The sequence below is a fragment of the Pangasianodon hypophthalmus genome, chromosome 23 (assembly GCF_027358585.1).
Source record: "Pangasianodon hypophthalmus isolate fPanHyp1 chromosome 23, fPanHyp1.pri, whole genome shotgun sequence".
In the NCBI taxonomy this organism is placed as follows: Eukaryota; Metazoa; Chordata; class Actinopteri; order Siluriformes; family Pangasiidae; genus Pangasianodon; species Pangasianodon hypophthalmus.
In genome coordinates, this window is record NC_069732.1 from 3,251,065 (window position 1) to 3,270,789 (window position 19,725).

Genomic DNA, 19,725 nt, shown 5'->3' on the forward strand with positions numbered 1-19,725 from the left:
GTAATAAGGCCACAGTCCATTAGCTCATATGTTCTCAAACTTTTTGTAGTTAGGGACCCCCCTCAGCATATAATCCAACTATTCAAATATTAGGCTAATTATTTAAATGTGTACAATAATATTTGGTTTAATTATTGCAACCCTGGAGCTTTTTATTCATGAAATTTCCAAAAACAGAATTAAGAATATTAAGTCCAAGACATTATTTAAAGACCGAACTCTTTTCATTGAAAGTTGGCTTAAAACAATTAAATTCAAATGACCAGTCAAACCAGCTAATAACTTATAAACACTCGATAATAAATATAATAAAGAAAAAAACCTACTTTAAGAACCATTGCTTTAGCTGGCCGTGCAGTAATGACAGAAGGAAATGCACCACAGAAAAGCTGAAATAAGTTTTTATCATTCCTCACAGATGACATTTAAAAGGCACAGGGCCCTGTGTTAAATTGCAAAGAAAAGAGCAAAAACATGTCAGTGTATTCCAAACGTTCTGTTTGGTTCAGGTGTGTTTTGGAACAAAAGAGAGAGCAGAAAGTGTGATCGAGACCTATAAAATAATATGTGCTCTATAAATAACGTTTACTTGAAAGATGCTTTCATAACCCTGAAAAGTCTGAGTCATGATGCAGGACTTATCCGTTATGCAATGATGGGAATCCCACATCCATAGGAAACAGAATAAAAGGCCAATTTTGTCTAACTGGGACATGAGTATCTGTAAATAAACTCCCTTCCAGACATTCCCACCAAGCAGAACAAGTCAGGCAAAACAGAAATTCGGCTACATGCAAATCCTGCCGGTGCATCCTCACAGCCTCCACACTCCCTTCCCCCTGATCCTGATTCCAGTACAAACACAGCAGCACATGCCAAAGAGCTATGGCAATGATCTCAGGCTTGTGGGAGCCATGCTGGTGAATCGTGGCTTGGGGCCTGACTAATATTAGCTAGAGAGGTGTTGCCTGAGGGCTCTACCTGGGCATAGACTCCACCCCACTGACAGCTACACAGAGCGAGACAGACATACAGGACTGATCAGATACAAAACCTGTAGTCCTCACACGCACTTCAACACCGTCCACGCCATCGTCCGAGGCCTAGGACCACTTCACGCAGTCCGGAAGGTTCACTCTGTGACCACCGTCAGACAGCAGGTAAGTGTCATCTACATATTGAGGCTTAAATTTGTAGCCAGGTGGCAGACGGTTAGACATGATTGAAACAAGTCTATCGTTTTGTATCCAACAGTCACTTGTTCGAAATTAATGGTAGGATCTGTTCGGGTATTTTAATGCAACAGTTTCAGTTGCAGCAGGTGTTTTTAATGAAGTAAATCCACCTGTTACCCATGGGCTGAACTGCACACAACACATTAAGAAACTCTTTAAGAATATATTTGTAGTAGTAACAGCTAACAGAATCCCTTAGAAATATCTAACATCTTATTGTTTGACTATTTGAGCTTGATTATATATTAAAAAATTACTTCCAGAATGTTTAGAAAGCTTAAATTGTTGTCATTCCCCAACCTATATCATCACTATAGGGCATAAAGTGACATTTAGTTTTAAATAAAAAGTCACAGATTAACAGCAAAGGATTTTATCAACTATCAGATTGGATTGGATTCACTATGAAATCCTTTCACTACAGTATACTTTTAGAGAATTTATTACTATGTGACCAATACGAATTTTAATCTAGTATTGTCAGTGCATTTACTAACTTTAATACTAACGTCACAAGATATTCAGATTGTAAAAGATGTTCTAGACAAATCAAAGAAAATAAATAAATAAATACAATAAAAAAAATTAGGTATTTCACAACAGAAACTTCTTGAAGCAATTTTATTCCTTTGGAGGGAGCGGCAGAACTTGCAAAAGCCAATCCAAAACTGGATTGACAACCTGTTGTGACAATGCATGACAAGCAGGTTCCTTAGGGCAGTGTCTTAAACAACAGAGAATCTGCATGTAATACTTCTCAAGTAAAAAAACAAGATCCTCACCCTTCCAATACCAACCCTGGGGCTTCTAAATCTTCAGTCTTCTTAGGGCTTTAATGAAGCATTCTGTTGCTGTGCAGCTAATAAAAAAGTTTTGCATTTTCCTAGCTCTTGCATAATTACTGAACTCATCATGAAGCTCTCTGTAAATTTGGATCAGACATTGCAAACGTCTTAAGTTATCAAGAACTCAGAGGTGTATATACTCGCTTTAAAATGAGCAACTCTTAAATAAAAAAAAAAATTAAAAAAAAATCATCACTATAGGTCAACAAGCAAAGTTATTGAACCCCATGAAGTACCGTTATGATCATTAATCAGCAGCAGGCAGCTTCCCCTAGTCCTGAGTGCAGGTGAGATCATCGTGTGTGTGCGCAAGTGGCTTACAGGTGGGGTTACGGGAAGCAGGTGTCTGCCGTTTCCCACGCCTTCAGAATAGGATTCGAAGGAGAGAAGCAAGTCTCCACAGGCCTGCGATTTCTTCGTCAGAACCGCTCCTACCTGTCGCTGAATCTTGAGCCAGGAGTGTGCGGCAAATCAAACAATCAGCAATGCACAAGCCAAAAAGCCCTGAAAAAAAACTGCCTCAGTGTATGCAAAACAGGCCCCTGAGTTTGAATGTGTACTGACTAGCTGCCAAATAGTACCCCAGGCGAAAAAACACAGATAGCCCCCAAGGAACAGTTCACACAGGGTCAAGATAATAAGACAGTTATTTATCAAAATAATGTGTTTTTACCTTTTCATATATCCATATCTTTCAGGACTGATATCTCAACAGAGTCAACATGGAAACCCGTCAAGAGAGAAAACCGAAGAAGCCACATTACATTCCCCGTCCTCCTGGCAAGCCCTTCAAATACCAGTGCTTCCAATGTCCCTTCACCTGCAACATCAAGTCCCATCTCTTTAATCACATGAAGTACAACCTGTGCAAGAACTCCATCTCTCTGGTGTCTCAGCGTGGGGAGCAGACAGGGAGAGCATCCAGAGCTCCACAGCGCAGCACTTCCTCCAATCAAGTACATCCAGAACCCTCAATGCCTGCTAAACCCAGTCCAATCAGACCAGACCACCCTAACAGCAAAATAAGAATTGTGGAAAAGCTGGAGGAGTTGGCAGTCCAAAAGGTGGAGGGGGGAGACGATAGGGAAGGAAATCAAAGTCCTGTGAAAAAAGTTACAGAAAATTCTTCTGAGCTGATCAGCATTGAAAGCAGGGACCCAGGAACCGTTGAGACTATGATAAAGTGCGCTTCATCGTCTGCCTTTTCTCCTGTTCAACGGAAATGTGAAAATGAGGCTCGGCCTCCACGTAAAGCAGATCAACCCTCTTCGCACATCCCTGTTTGCCCTTCTTTCCACCCTGGGCCAACCTGGGGTCAGAGAGCCACTTCTGCACCTCTCAAACCCCCTGCAGATTACCCACCGTACGTGCTCCCCGAAAGAACCACACATGCCTTTTACCAAACCTACATGCAGAATCAAAGCATCCCACCAGCCTACTGTCTGAGCCTTCAAGAGCACAACAGACCCCTTGTGCCAGCACCTCTAATCCCACCCAATCACCCTTCTCTCCTTCAACCATACACCTACAGATACAGCCACCCCTTTTTCCAAGTTCCACCCTTACCTTACGGTGTTTATCCTCCTGAACACACGCCGTCCTTACAGGGCCCGAGGTACATCCCCATGGAGATGTTCTCCCACGGCTTTGAGTCCAGGGACTATGGAAGGTACGCCTACCTCCAGCCAGGCTCCTACAGCAGGCCATCAGAAGCAAGAGGGAACCAACAGCATGGAGGTGACAGGGCCACCCGCCAGAGCCCGATGGCTGGCTGTGCCGCATCAGGGTCTCCAGACAGGCCAAGCGTTGTAGATATGACCCAGCAGCATTCCATCAACCCACAGCACTCTGCTCATCGTGAGCCACAGCCTACCTGCCAATCAGACTGCACCACTCCGGGAAGGGGGGCAATGACAGAACCAGAGAGATTACTGATTAATCTGTGTGTGAAACAGCAAGAGGGCAGTACACAAAAGCAAAGAAGGTAGGTAAAAGTTGCAATCAGAACATAAACAACTATATTGCATTGAAGCACAGTAAAGCCAATAAACAAATGTATTTTGTCACTTTTCTCTTTTTAGAGATATTGTGGAAAGTACTCCCAGTTCTATGCGATGCTCTGGCTTTTTATCAGAGGAAGGTGAAGATGAAGACAGTGATGACGCAGCAGCTCCACTCAATCTGTCAAAGAGGGACCAGAACAGATCTGTCCACACAGCTGACCACATATATAATGAAGAGATCAACTCAGAGTCAGAAAGCAATGATGAAGATGCCCCTCTAGACCTCTGTCTCCGTGCCCAGTCCAATAACCAGCTCCAGACAGGTTCTACCATGAGATCAGAGGAGGTCCCTGAACAAGTCTGTGTCAGACAAGTTCAGTCAACTCCATCCGAGCAAGAGCAGTGTGACCGCAGACACTCTGCAGCGTTTGCCCTCTGCCAGCTGGCCAGCTCCAGCAACATCGATACCACTGAACATCCTTCAGAACCACACAAGGACACTCAAAGTCCAAGCCACCAGCAATGTCCTGTCCCAGACGAGGCTCCTAATGGGGACACCCCTGGCACAGGCAAGTCTGAGCAGAACACTGCAGCCCAGGGGAAGAAACGAGCAAGTGATGAGGCCACAAAAACAACCAGCAAGAGAGTGAGGGTGAACGAACCAGTCCGGGACAAGAGGAGGAGAACCCAGAACTGCTGATTGACATTCAAAGAGGGAAGTTTCAGGGGCCGCCAATTTCATATGCGAGCTTGAGAGCTGGTGAACGTTGCAGCGCAATCACAGACTTTCCTTTAATATGTATATTTTGTATATAGCTTTTCTTACATGCAGCATCCTCCAATAAGTCACACTTCAGAGTGCAAGTTTAAACTGACGTCGTACTATTATGATGTATGTTCAAACATTTAATTTTTGCACAATAATTAAAGTGTTTGTAAAATATAGACTGTGTGCATTGTGTTTGTACCGTTGACAAAAAATTGTAAGAACTTATTTTGCCTAGCTTATCATTCTATACCATCAACCAACACCACAATTCAAGTAAGAGAATATTACTGGCTAAAATGGCCATATTTCGCTCTGATAATAATACAGTTAATGAACCCACCATCTGAGAGGCGTGAGGGAAGCAGCAATCCTCTGCGACCGAGCTCTGCTAGGGCAAGGCAACCCCCATGCCATGCATTCTCCGTCTCCTGGAAGCTAGAATACACAGAAAACAAGGAACTCTCAGAACCAGCACTTATCCTGAGAAATCTTATACCTTCAAACCTACAACTTTATTCCCTGCTAACAGTTATAACCATCAAAATGGAGTTATGCCAGGTACAACAACTAGCATCAAATTCATACCTAAAACACTCCAGGACTGAGCCAACCACGTCGTCCGCCAGCTCCTTGGGCAGCCTTCCAGTCACCCTCCCAATACTGCAGGGTAAGAAATGACAAACCAATGATCACAATCTTTGCACCCTAAAACAAATATTCAACTTCAATTTTTTGTGCTATAAGTATCTCCCGGAGAACCGAACTCTAACAGAAATAAAGGAATGCTTCAGGGAAACAATTTATACACCTTTTCCACTCATCAAATTGTACTCGATTAGTCAAGACACTCTCTATGTCCAAATATTGCTTCTTCATTTGGTTTTGAACTGGCGCTACAAGGCTAAAGTAGCAAACATGCACTGGAAGCTCATGAGCACCAATTTGCATCATGCAAATTGCATATAGAAGTTAGTGTACGAATCGAGTTCTGGCTGATCACCTACATTTGAGCTTAGTGGCAAATTTGTGTAAATTTGTTTAATACAAAACATTGGCATTAAACGGTGAGGGAAGGTTGAAAATGCTCTCACCCTTTAGCAGCAGACCAGCGCACTATTGTCTCCTTGTCTTTTAGACCCACCAGCAGCTGCTCTGTAAAAATAAATAGAAAAAAATTAAAGCAAGGTAACAGTGGACATCTGCTATCAGACAGCTTTTTAATAACATTTTGGTAAACGTGGAACATACCAATGACATTCTCCACCTCCTCGGGGATGTCATAGTCCTCCTCTGGGCTTATGGACCCCAGGTTGGGTTTTACATCAAGAACTTTTCCAGCAGCTGCCGACTGGCCGAGGTTTACTGCCAGAGACCGGCTTCCTCTCTGGTATCTGGATGACAAGTATAGCCTGTGTTGTCACTTATGCCACAGTGCTGTTGAATTCTCAAAGCTGATTGGTCAGAAGGTGTTAATTCATTTTCTGTAATTCATTCTGGTAAGTTATCGTTTCTATAGTAACAGCTCTTTCACAAGGACCTGCAAGGCGGACATGCCACATAAACAGATTAAGAAACGTGTCTAATCATCGATATGGTGAAGTTTTCTTTAAGGAGACATTTATTTAACATTTAGGGAAGGAGTCCCCAGTGTCAGCACTTTGTAACAGTCAGAGGTGAAGATGTAACTAAGCTTTCCGGCAACATAAGATGCATTCTTCAAGACAAAGAAAAAAAAAAAAGAGCTTGGCAAGAGACAGACTGCTATAACGTAGCTGCTGTAACGTAAGTGATGACAGGACCTGACTTGTTTTGTGGATGTTCCACTACATTAAACGTAACTACAGATTAAACGGTTGTTCTTTAATGATTAAAAATTGTAACTGTTGGCAGCACAGTACTGTTCTGTTGGCAGAAGATAAAATCTTTGTTTGCTGGTTAGGCAGGTGGGATCAGAGTCAAGGTTCAGCCAGGATACAGTGTTCCCAGAGGAGTTGAGCATTAAGGTCTTACTACCTTCTGACTGGTAGCCACTGAGTCACCACTGCCCCGATACTGAGCCTGGCAGATCTTTTTCTTTTCTCTCAAATTGCCCTGTGCTCCAATACTTGTTTATAACACACTCTTGCCACCTTCCTTTTGAGACTCATAGGTATGAATCACATTTTCCTCGAAATATTGTCTGTGATTCATACACTTCAGGGCTGTGGTTCCCAAAAGCATGATCAATAATTAATGAGCATCACAATGAACTCTCTCTCTCTTTCCTAGCTAAAATAATACAAACTTTTCAATGATATTGATAAATTGTTGTTGATAAACTACTTTTGTCAAAAATTAAGCCTTTTACTTGACTTTAAACATTTGAATTTAGGGACTAGTTTACATTGTAAACATTCATTCACACGTCCATCTTGACTCTGATCTCCGTGGAGTCATCTAACACACTTCATTCAAGCTAACAAACAGAAAGGCTCAACAAAGCAACATGGATTCCCCCAAGAAGCAATCTGCAAAGGGAATTTTCAACTTAAAAAAAACTGAAACCCACATTTCAATTCAATTTCTATAGTGCTGTTAACAATGGACACTGTCCTAAAGCAGCTTTACAGAAACCTGGATGTAGACTTGCATTTAGGGCTCTTACCTCCATCTGGCCAGGCGCGGCTTCAGAAAGGTGAGCCCCAGTCTCTGCACCACCTTCACGGCCAGCTTCCTCAGCATGGTCTGAGTGCTCTCTGCTATCCTCTTCTGGTCCAGGCACTGAAGCACTGTGGGGGCTGAGGAACATCATGTTAACCTCACTGCTCTTTAATTATACCAAAATTATACCAGAATCATGTTCAAGTGGAGGCGATACACACCATACTGCAGGAAGTCCTCTCGCTTGCCGTGCTTGAAAAGCTGAGCCTGGAGAAAAAGGAGAGGTTTCTCAGCATGCTTTGGAATCAAAATGTCCTCCATACCCACCGCTATCAGACTGTACAACTCATCCACGTCACACATTTTCATATGACACCTCATCACACATTCATTTATTAATTATTCATTTTTTAATGGACCATGACATGTCACTGAATGATCACTTGCACTACAATCACCTTACTTACTTCATTTCATTTTTAGTCACTTAGTTTTCGGCCATAGGCGCACTGTAACATCTATCTATTAGGGCTGCACAACATATCAAAATTATCGAAATATCGCAAATGTAAATATCGCAATATGCACATCGCAAGGGCTTGCGATAACAATGATTTTAATACTTCAAAAATTTACGAAAAGTCAAAGATTTAGGGCAACAGAGATAACAGAGAATGCTTTCTTTTCCTCAAAAGAACATGAAACACGTACGTTGGTTATGTCATTTTCAGTTTTTTACGTTTTTATAATTTAAACTGATTTTACACACTTAGAGCATTATCATACTGCATATCATAATATTTAACAAGTTATTGTATATTGCATTTTCCTGAAATTTCGTGCAACCCTACTATCTATCCATCTATCCATCTATCTATCTATCTATCGCTCCGAGAAGTATTTTATTCCTCTTATACCACAACCATTTTATGCCATTTACAATTTTTTATACATTAAAGAACGACACAATACTTTTTTCTATTTATAGTTACATTTAACATTGTGGAACGTCCACAAAACAAGTTAGTTCCTGCTTTCGCTTACGTTACAGCAGCTATACACAGTCGTTCCCTCACCAGCCTCTATTTATTTCTCTCTCTTGATGTTAATAAGATTAAAAAAAAGAATAATGCATCTTGTCATGTTGCCAAGAAACTGTAAAATGTGTAAACTCCTCTGCCCTGAAGTCTTTCATAAAGTTAGAGCTTTACTTCTGACTGTTACAAAGCGCTGACACTGGTGACTCCTTCCATAAATGTCCCATAAGTTTTACAGAAAGCTTCACCACATCAACGATTACAGACCTTTTTTTTAATCAGTTATGCGCAGCGTCTGCAGTGCAGTAGGTGTAGCTGATAAACACGTAGCTTGGGCTATATCTATACAGCAGCCTGTTGTATACAGAAACCTTGAAGGAATGCATGTCTAGTCTTTGCTTGCCAAAGCCATAGCCTGGTGACATTTAACGTGATGCAAAACTCTGATGGCGCTTTTGTTTCCTCTGGCATTCCGATCACACAGAGCCAGTTTTGAAAGCCTCGGGCGAGAAAAGAAACACACCGTGGCAAACAAGAGCAGCAACCGGCACCACCACTCACTCATTCTTTCTCTTTTTTTAAACAAGCAGTGCTGTTTACCATCACAGAAACAGAAGCCACCTTATTAAATCTTTTCAAAACTCTCATATTCTGCAGATCAGCAAGTTCTCTGTGTGTTCTTTTTGTCTTCTCGCACAACAGGTGGGAAGTTATAACAGTAATTATTTCTCACAGGTATGCACCTCAGTCGACACCTGACAAGCACCTGTGCACCCACACACACACACACACACACACACACACACACACCACTCTCTTCAGCTTTCTCACCTGAATCTCTGACAACAGTTTGACGACCGCCTCTGACAGGGTGGGGGCGTGACACTAAACCAACACATTTATAACTGCCCTGAAGAACCGGAAAATCCTACTGGCCGGTCCATCATTTTGCCTTCGGCGGAGCTTTTAAACTACACAAGAGTCATTCTGACTTTGAGTTACAGTGTGGGGATGTTTATGCGAATTTTATGCAAAAATGCAAATTAAAGAATTTGAATAGGGAAAAAAACACTGAAATATGGCAAAAAAAAAAAAAAGTTGGTCTACCAATAAAAACGATATGAGAAAAACAGTGACAGAAACAGTTCTTTTTTTTTTTTTTTATCTAGATACACTATATTACCAAAAGTATATAGAAACCTGACCATCACACCCATATGTGCTTGTTGAACATCTCATTCCAGATTTATTCCCCCTTTGCTATTATAATAAGCTCCATTCTTCTGGGAAGCTTTCCACTAGATGTTGGAGCGTGGCTGTGGGGATTTGTGTTCATTCAGCTACAAGAGCATTAGTGAGATCAGGCGCTGATGTTGGTGAGGAGGTCTGGGGTTCAGTCGGTGTTCCAGTTCATCCCAAAGGTGTTCAGTGGGGTTGAGGTCAGGGCTCTGTGCAGGACACTCGAGTTCTTCCACTCCAACCTTCACACACCATGTCTTAATGGAGCTCGAATTTGTGCACGGAGGCATTGTCATGCTGGAACAGGGTTGAGCCTCTTAGCTCCAGTGAAGGGAAACTGTAATACTACAGCACACAGAGACGTTCTATACAACTGTGTGCTTCCAGCTTAGTGGCAACAGTTTGGGGAAAAGACACGTATGGGTGCGATGGTCAGGGGTGCACATACTTTTGGTCATATAGTGTATATGTATACTATATGTATACTAGATGTGGCACAATATCACCTTTTCTTTTCCAATACTGAAATAACATCTGATATTTTTCTCTAAAAAAATGAAGCTTTATTATTTTTGAACTGAATCACATCATGTAAAAAAGTAATAAAAGTCAAACTGATTTATAGGTAAACACTTCAAATTCAAACTCACTTTTCCAAATTAGCTCCATATTTTGCTTTCGCTCTTTTTTTTTTTTTTTCTCCAACATCCCTGGCACCATCTTTTTGCTGTTCTCTGCCCTGATGTGGATCCTGGGTATCGGATCTGTGCTGTCTCTAATCTAAACACGAACATGGCTACAGAGGAACTCCTGCACTGTTTGGAGAGACTTTTTTCTGTTTAATTAACAAAATCAACATCAAACATCACTGCGGTCCTGAACAGGATGAAAACGCTTAACTGAAGATGAATGAATGAATGAACATCAGATGTTAAATCTCTTCACTGGGCTGTAAATCTTTTCCTCTTTTCCTTTCGGCAAAAAAAAAACATCCGTGTACGTTGGACATCGTAGTCTTTTCACACTGATCACTTTTGAGTGGAAACACATTCATTTACAGTTTCTTTTGCTGAATTTTTCAGAAATTTCATTCGAAACTTGTGAAAGTCAGCGTAGTAGCTAAACAGATCCTCATGCTGGAGAAAATCCGCAGCTTCGATGAAGTCCTACTGTGTCCTAAACCACATCAGCGAGTCTGTGGGGCATCACTGAAGAGCCGAACATCAGACATCAAGCATATCCAGTCTGATCAAATGCACATGAGGTGTGTACTCCCTGTATGTAATGAAAATAAGTTAATAAATAAAAGTGCAGATGTTTACCAGAGACTGCAGAGCTCCATCCAGCGCCACGGTGCCCTGGTAACCCGACCCACTCAGATCGCTGGACTGGGAAATGGTGCTGAGGGTCCAGTCCAGGAAATCGCCCAACCGCTTCTGCTTCACGTCCGGCCGCGTCACAAACCTGCACCATCGCGTCAAACAGTTCAGATTTATTCCAGCAGTATTCAAGTAAAATCTGTACACATCCAGTTTCATTACAATCTTTCCTTATAAAATGACTGAACGCTGTCTTTTAACACCTTACCATCGATAACTATGATCAGTTCACGTCTATAAAATAAAAATTTAAACTTATGATGTTTTGTTTAGTACTAGCGCGTCACGTTACCACTTTTATCTAGTGCTACGTACTCTGAACAGATGAGATACATTTATTTTAATTTGATTTAGATGCGAAGGGAAAAAAAAAACATGTTTGTGTGCTTCGCTATTCTTTTTTTTTTTTCCACGCTGTTACTTCACTAATCGGATCATAGAAAGTAAATGAAATGAAAGCTCGATAAAAATCTGTGAAAAATCTCCCCTTTCTAAGCTAACATATAAAATATCTTTTTTACAACATAATAAAATATACATTTTCAACAGATTTGCTCTAACTGCAACTGTATCAAACCAGGAATGTCACACAACCATTAGTACTCAGGCGCGGTCTGCCCCCTAGTGGTCAGGAACGCAAACTACAACATTCAGCTGCATAATCATCTATAAATTCAGAGCTACTGTTTATATTTCGCATTTTAGCGCTGATGAACGCTCCTTCCTGATTGCTCAGAAGGTGTTGATTAATTTTCAACTCTGACAGTAGTGCAGCTGCAAATGTCAGGTTTATAGTAATACACTCGTTCTAATACGTTATCGTTTCTATAGTAACAGCTCATTCACAGGGATTCGTACAGAAGGTGTTTCTGTAACATTTATGGTCTCCAGTGTCAGCGCTTTGTAACAGTCAGAAGTTAAAAACTTTAAGAAAGTCTTCATGACAGAGGAGTTTATCCTTTTTTAACTTCAAGAGCGATTAAAAAGAGAGGCTGGTGAAGGAACGAGTGTTTATAGCTGCTATAAAGCCAGTTAAAACAGGAACTAACTTGCTTTACAACATTAAATGTAACAATAAACGCATAAAACATATGCCATGTCATTCCCTGATAGCCAACTGCTGTGGTATAAGAAGAATAACACACTTCAGGATGCTGTTACTGGAAAATAAATCAACAGCTTCATCTCACCTCCACATCGTTGATTATTTTCCTACAACAGCACGCCCCTAAGTGTTTCATTCCTTACTTAATGTGACAGGTTTGACTCAGGAATTCATAAATCTCATTGCTTACAATAAGAAAGTGTCATAAAAGTATTTTATTCCTAAAAAATAATTCCAATATAATGGTGATGTTAATATGGAGCGAAAATAATCATGATAATCGTTTTAACCAACATCACATGACTCTAACGATTTAAAAAAACCTCACAGCAATGAAGAGAGAATGATTTGCTTACTTTGATACGAGCACTGACGCGGCATCTCTGGATTTATCACTGACTTGAAGGTAGGACTGAAACACACACACACACACACACAAAACATACACACAAACATGCACAGGCCATCAGTTAGAGATCAGTCAAAGGATTTCTGTGTCGTTTAGTAGGTATTGTACCTATAGACCCTCTACAGGGCAAAACACTTCAGATGAACGTTCGGGACGTTACCTTGGCCACAGAGAGGATGCGGTCCATGATCGGCTCTCTGTTCTGCTCAGAGTTCAGACGGCCGTCGAGACGCGAGAGGTCGAACGGGATGAGGCACGTCATGGAAAGCCACAGCAAGAGCATGTAGCGGGTTTCCCATGTCTGTGCACAGAGAGAGAGAGAGAGAGAGAGAGAGAGAGAGAGAGAGACATAGAAACTTTTAACACAACGTCCGTGAAACAAGTTAGTTCCTGTTCTCACTTACGTTATAGCAGCTATAAACAGCCGTTTCCTCACCAGCCTTTCCTTTTAATCTCTCTTGAAGATGTCAGAAAACCTAAAGTTACAGGTTTACCTCTGACTGTTCCAAAGCGCTGATACTGGAGACTCCTTCCATAAATGTTAAATAAACTTCACCGTATCAACAATCACACGTTTTTAATCCATCATAGTCTGTGTCATTATAGTCTGAATGTGAATGAGCTGTTACTATAGAAACCATAACGTATTAGACCGAGTGCATTAATATAAACCTGTGATTTGCAGCTGTAGTACTCTCAGAGCTACTGTTATGGGAAATGAATCAACACCTTCTGACCAATCAGAATCCAGAATTCATAACCACTGTGGTGCAATTAAATTTATGACAATTTTATACGTCTCTGGTTCTAAACGATTCTTACCTCCGTGTCTTTCGGGTCCTGCCTGCACAGGAGATCGAGCACCGGCTGCATGTCTGACACCTCGTGTGGGAAAAGCTGCATGAAGACCTTGTAGCCTCGGACCTGATCGAGTACCAGAACATTAGAGACACACCCCGTGAACGACTGATTAACTCTTTCATGCACAGAGTCCACTCACTGCAGCCTGTTGCTGGAATTTCTTTATAAATGTTCTACATAAAATCTGAAATAAAGTAAAAAATATATACAGATCAGATCAGCCATAACATTATGATCACCTGCCTAATATTGTGTTGGTCCCCCTTTTGCTGCCAAAACAGCCCTGACCCGTCAAGGCATGGACTCCACTAGATCCCTGAAGGTGTGCTGTGGTATCTGGCACAAAGACGTTAACAGCAGATCCTTTAAGTCCTGTAAGTTGTGAGGTGGGGCCTCCATGGATCGAACTTGATGGCCAGCACACCCCACAGATGTTCGATTGGACTGAGATCAGGGGAATTTGGAGGCCAAGTCAACACAGTCTTGAACTCTTTGTCATGTTCCTCGAACCATTCCTGAATAATTTTTACAGTGTGGCAGGACGCATTATCCTGCCGAAAGAGGTCACTGCCATTAGGGAATACCGTTGCCATGAAGGGGAGTACCTGGTCTGCAACAATGTTTAGGTAGGTGGTATGTGTCAAAGTAACATCCACATGAATGCCAGGACCCAAAGTTTCCCAGCAGAACATTGCCCAGAGCATCACACTGCCTCCACCAGCTTGCATTCTTCCCATAGTGCATGCTGGTGCCATCTCTTCCCCAGGTAAACAATGCACACGCACCCGGCCTTCCACATGATGTAAAAGAAAATGTGATTTATCGGACCAGGCCACGTTCTTCCATTGTTCCGTGGTCCAGTTCTGATGCTCACGTGCCCACTGTAGGCACTTTTGGCAGTGGACAGGGGTCAGCATGGGCACTCTACACAGCCCCCTTATGCAGCAAGCCATGCTGCACTGTGTGTTCTGACACCTATCTGTCATAGCCATCTTTAACTTTTCAGCAATTTGTGCTACAATAGCTCTTCTGTGAGATCGGACCAGACGGACTAGCCTTCACTCCCCAGGCGCATCAATGAGCCTTGGGTTCCCGTGACCCTGTCGCTAGTTCACCGGTTGTCCTTCCTTGGACCACTTTTGGTAGGTACTAACCACTGCATACCGGGAACACCCCACAAGACCTGCCATTTTAAAGATGCTCTGACCCAGTCATCTAGCCATCACAATTTGGCCCTTGTCAAAGTCTCACTAATCCTTACGCTTGCCCATTTTTCCTGAATCCAACACATCAACTCCGAGAACCGACTGGTCACTTGTTGCCTAATATATCTCAACCCTTGACAGGTGCTACTGTAACGAGATAATCAATATTATTTACTTCACCTTTCAGTGGTCATAATGTTATGGCTGATCTGTATATGTATAATATTGCTCAGAATATTTTCTTAAAAATTCATCAACATTAAATATTTTAGATGTGAATGTTATCAATTTTTGTTTCCAAAAACATTTGATTTTTTTTTTTATTTCATGTACAACATTTCTGCTTTATTTACATTAAGATAAAGTCAAAATTTTAAGTAATATAATAGAAAATGTAAGGAATCTGGATATGTTCTGAAATAATTTCAGCATGAAGCAGTTAGAAACAGCCTTGCCTTTGAGATGATGTAAAGGAATTTAAAGCTGAGGTGGATGAGCAGCGGGGGAGACGTCTCGCTCCGGATGAGCTCCAGCAGCATGTTCAACATCCACTCTGATAACCAGTACAGAAACGAGTCCCAGTTATCAGTACAACCTCACAGAGATGTTTCAAAGGTGGCAGGAGAGGAGTAAAAGGATAGAGAGGAGAGAGAGGAGAGAGGAGCGAAAGGAGCAAGAGGAGAGAGAGGAGAGAGAGGAGCGAAAGGAGCAAGAGGAGAGAGAGGAACTAGAAGAGCGAGAGGTGCGAGAGGTGCGAGAGTAGCGAGAGGAAAGAGAGAGGAGAGACAGGAGTGAGAGGAGAGAGAGGAGAGAGAGGAGCTAGAAAAGTGAGAGGTGCGAGAGATGGGAGAGTAGCGAGAGGAAAGAGAGGAAAGAGAGAGGAGAGACAGGAGTGAGAGGAGAGAGAGAGGAGTTAGAAGAGCAAGAGGTGTGAGAGGAGAGAGAGGAGTGCAAGGAGTGAGAGTAGCGAGAGGAGAGAGACAGGAGTGAGAGGAGAGAGAGGAATTAAAAGTGTGAGAGGTGTGAGAGGAGGAAGAGGAGACAGAAGAGAGAGGAGAGAGAGGAGTGGGAGGAGTGGGAGGAGAGAGAGGAATTAGAAGCGTGAGAGGTGTGAGAGGAGGAAGAGGAGAGAGGAAAGAGAGAGGAGAGAGAGGAGTGGGAGGAGAGAGAGGAATTAGAAGCGTGAGAGGTGTGAGAGGAGGAAGAGGAGAGAGGAAAGAGAGAGGAGAGAGGAGAGAGGAAAGAGAGAAGAGAGAGGAGAGAGAGGAATTAGAAGCGTGAGAGGTGTGAGAGGAGGAAGAGGAGAGAGAAGAGAGAGGAGAGAGAGGAGTGAGAGGAGAGAGGAGAGAGAGGAGTGGGAGGAGAGAGAGGAATTAGAAGCGTGAGAGGTGTGAGAGGAGGAAGAGGAGAGAGAAGAGAGAGGAGAGAGAGGAGTGGGAGGAGAGAGAGGAATTAGAAGCGTGAGAGGTGTGAGAGGAGGAAGAGGAGAGAGGAAAGAGAGAGGAGAGAGAGGAGTGGGAGGAGAGAGGAGAGAGAGGAGTGGGAGGAGAGAGAGGAATTAGAAGCGTGAGAGGTGTGAGAGGAGGAAGAGGAGAGAGGAAAGAGAGAGGAGAGAGGTTCTTACCAAGGTGAGGGTCCAGAAGATGCGGCTGCTCCTGATAGCGGTTCATTATAACTGCAACGGGACACAAAATTATCACCATTATTCAGTAAATAAAGCCCTTTTCCAGCAGACAGGACGTTATTACTGCGAGTCAGGAAACATCAGTACTGCAGTCGAGTCCCTGCATCCTTTTCTCACTGCAAATGAAACACGAACAACGGACGAGTTCCCAAATCTGATTTACTGTTTGCTTCCTGTCTGCTCCTCTCTTAGAGTAAAGCACTGTAAGAAGTAATAAACCATGGCGTAAAACGTTACAGGAAAAATCGCCCCTCTTATCAATTTGCATATTAATCTTTAGAATTAACGCGGAATCTTCGGTACAGTCTGAGATTCCTTCTGTAATGAAACTTTTAATGAAACAGCGATGCAGCGGCGCTTTAGTCCTTTAATCTGCCCAGTTCTCTCATCTCCTCATCTGCACACTCTGCTCAAACACGTCAGCTTCCAAAGCTTCAACTTTCATCCTCTGTCATCTTGCAGATCGCAAACTAGCCGAGCCGAGTCTCTACGTCGTTGAGCGTTGTATAGCTGAATTGCATTCTGGGACTTTGAGTCTAACATTTGCATCAAAATCTCCACTTCTACGCTGGATTACTCATTAATATGACGCTGAACGTCGCTTCTATTAAACACCATTGTATTAATCACCACTGTATTAAACCTCATTGTATTAAACATCATTGTATTAAACATCATTGTATTGATCACCATTGAATTGATCACCATTGAATTGATCACCATTGAATTGATCACCATTGTATTGATCACCACTGTATTGATCACCATTGAATTAATCACCATTGTATTGATCACCATTGTATTGATCACCATTAAACTGATCACCACTGAATTGACCACTATTGTATTAATCACCATTGAATTAAACGCCACTGTATTGATCACCATTGAATTGATCACCATTGTATTAATCACCATTGTATTGATCACCATTGAATTGATCACCATTGTATTAATCACCATTGTATTGATCACCATTGAATTGATCATCATTGAATTAATCACCATTGTATTAATCACCATTGTATTGATCACCATTGAATTGATCATCATTGAATTAATCACAATTGTATTAATCACCATTGTATTGATCACCATTGAATTGATCATCATTGAATTAATCACCATTGTATTGATCACCATTGTATTAATCACCATTGTATTGATCACCATTAAACTGATCACCACTGAATTGACCACTATTGTATTAATCACCATTGAATTAAACGCCACTGTATTGATCACCATTGTATTAATCATCACTGTTTTAAACACCATTGTATTAAATACCATTGCATTGATCACCACTGAATTAATCCCCAATGTAACTGCGCTAGTGATTAAAGTGACACACTACAGCTAACTTCTGACAGGAACAACACAAATACAACACCAACCAACAAATCCACACTAAACAAATCAGTTCCATTAAAACATATTTAACATGTTTCAGGGTGGAGTTTTCCTTTACCTAGCTGACTGTTTGGGATGACAGAAGGACAAGGGGGAATGGGTGTTTCTAATTTGCATATCTCGAGATGATGTTCTAAAGCCAGCCATTTATATTTAAATATAAATCTGATCCTGAAGAGGCCTCAGGGTTCCAGAGGTGTGAAACCTGTGTGTGTGTTAGTGTCAGGTGCGTTGGGGGGTGGGGGCGTGGGGAAATGGGCGTGGCCAGGTACACCTGAACACCTGGACACCTGACTCCATCCCAAATCCTCCTATCCTCCCTGCTGATTTCGCATCCTCTAATGGTCACTGCACCCTAGGTAGTGCGCACTATGCGCAGACATTCAGGATAAAGACAAGGTGCTAAAGCAGGAGGAGGAGATGGAGGAGGTTCTCACCCACGAATCTCTGGATGGTGGACTCCTGGGCCGCGCAGTCATCCTGCAGCTCCACCAGGCTGGAGATCAAGGCTCGGATCTCGGTGCTCTCCGTGAACGCAGCCAGCAGATTGGCACTGGACATGACCTCGGATTCTCCTGCTCCATCGTCTCCGTTCATGGTGTCCACATCCGGAAGCGTCATTGTGCCTCCAAACTGTCCAGGTGAGAGGCTCTGAGTCACTGCGGGTTTAGCTGTTTTTACCCCTCGCTAGGCTTCCTGTCAACACTTTAACTTCTGTTTTCAGTTTCCTTTAAATGTCCAGGCTTTGAAAATGATCCCAAATGCGTTTCCTCCCTCTGAAATTCCACACAATTTAATATTTTTTATAGAATTTAATTGACTGATATTTCCTATCTAGCCTCCGCTGCATCCCTGTGCTCTGTTATCGCGCTGTTAAATGACGTTGCTCCAGACGGACGGAAACCCAGAGCGTTCATGCCGTCCTTACAAAAACGCGTTTTGTTTTTTTTTCCTCTTGGATTTCTGCAATTTCAGCATGCCTGATTTTTCAGCTCAGTTCCTTGCCATAACCTTTCTTCTCCTCAGCCTGTGAAATAGTCAACGACTGACAGATTTTGAGAATTATATGATCATATAATATATGAGGACAAACTATTTAAAAAAAAAAAAAAAAGGTTGAATTTAGTGCGAAGTTTAGACCCACATGTTTCCAATCCTGGTCCTGGAATACCCCCTGTCCTACTCATTTAAAGGTGCATTAGGTAAGATTAGGTCTCTAAAGGTTAGGTAGGTTCGACATTTGAATGATTCCCAGCCATGTTTATGAAGCTCCGCCCCCCAGGAGCTACAGTGGCCCGCAGAGCGTCTATAAAATGACTGACAGGAAGAGAATCCAATCACAAACAAGCCTTCTGGACCAGAAATCAGTTTTCCAAAACGACTTCATATACTTTTGCTAAGGCCGTGGCTTTCAATCATGCCCTATATCTCTTCCATCAGGTTATTTGTACAAGTGAGGGGAAAAAAAATCGACTCTTGAACCTTTAAAAGTTTTCCTTTTCAAACACACCCACTTCAAGGGCTATTAATTAGCTGATTAATTGTAAAACACTAATATCTGTGCTTCAGGTAACTTCCTATGACGTTTGGAAGTACACTCTGGCTGGCAGGAGTAGAACTCGGTGTGATCTTCTGCTGTTGTAGCCGTTCTACCAGAAGGTTCAGAGTGTTGAGATGCTTTTCTGCTCACCACTGTTGTAAAGAGTGGCTATTTGAGTTACTGTAGCCTTCCTGTCAGCTCGAACCAGTCTGACCTCGCTCGTCAATGACGCAATGGAATTTAGTGCAATATGCATGGAGCCATTTAGGTATTCACTGTACTGTTTTCCCACTGACTGGTTACATGTTCCCAGTTCCTGTGTCAGGAACATATACAAATATTGCAGTACAACTTAATTAAA

The 19,725-nt window shown here is 42.2% G+C and overlaps 2 protein-coding genes across 2 annotated transcripts in view; one reads left to right on the forward strand and one right to left on the reverse strand.

Moving 5' to 3' along the window:
* tbcd (tubulin folding cofactor D) overlaps positions 1–18,722 on the reverse strand; it is a 56,408-nt gene extending 37,686 nt beyond the window's left edge. Inside the window, exons 1-13 of the mRNA XM_026945971.3 lie at positions 18,262–18,722; positions 16,352–16,402; positions 15,183–15,280; positions 13,484–13,585; positions 12,822–12,962; positions 12,609–12,664; positions 11,091–11,232; positions 7,714–7,759; positions 7,497–7,629; positions 6,101–6,243; positions 5,944–6,004; positions 5,438–5,512; positions 5,193–5,287 (exon numbers count right to left, since the gene is read on the reverse strand). Of these exons, the coding sequence (XP_026801772.3) occupies positions 5,193–5,287; positions 5,438–5,512; positions 5,944–6,004; positions 6,101–6,243; positions 7,497–7,629; positions 7,714–7,759; positions 11,091–11,232; positions 12,609–12,664; positions 12,822–12,962; positions 13,484–13,585; positions 15,183–15,280; positions 16,352–16,402; positions 18,262–18,445 (1,327 nt within the window). The 5' untranslated portion in view covers positions 18,446–18,722. The remainder of the gene's footprint in view (positions 1–5,192; positions 5,288–5,437; positions 5,513–5,943; positions 6,005–6,100; positions 6,244–7,496; positions 7,630–7,713; positions 7,760–11,090; positions 11,233–12,608; positions 12,665–12,821; positions 12,963–13,483; positions 13,586–15,182; positions 15,281–16,351; positions 16,403–18,261) is intronic.
* On the forward strand, positions 747–5,028 carry znf750 (zinc finger protein 750). Its single transcript, XM_034298426.2, has 3 exons — positions 747–1,160; positions 2,779–4,064; positions 4,162–5,028. The coding sequence occupies exons 2-3, from the start codon at positions 2,803–2,805 to the stop codon at positions 4,781–4,783; spliced, it is 1,884 nt and encodes a 627-aa protein (XP_034154317.2). The 5' UTR covers positions 747–1,160; positions 2,779–2,802; the 3' UTR covers positions 4,784–5,028.
* Positions 18,723–19,725: the final 1,003 nt, after the last annotated feature.

What these genes read in the sequence shown, in the direction of transcription:
- znf750 (XM_034298426.2), top strand. Translation starts at nt 2,803, where the DNA reads ATGGAAACCCGTCAAGAGAGAAAACCGAAGAAGCCACATTACATTCCC. An exon ending in AGTACACAAAAGCAAAGAAG is followed by an intron (nt 4,065 to 4,161) that starts GTAGGTAAAAGT and finishes TTCTCTTTTTAG; the next exon opens with AGATATTGTGGAAAGTACTC.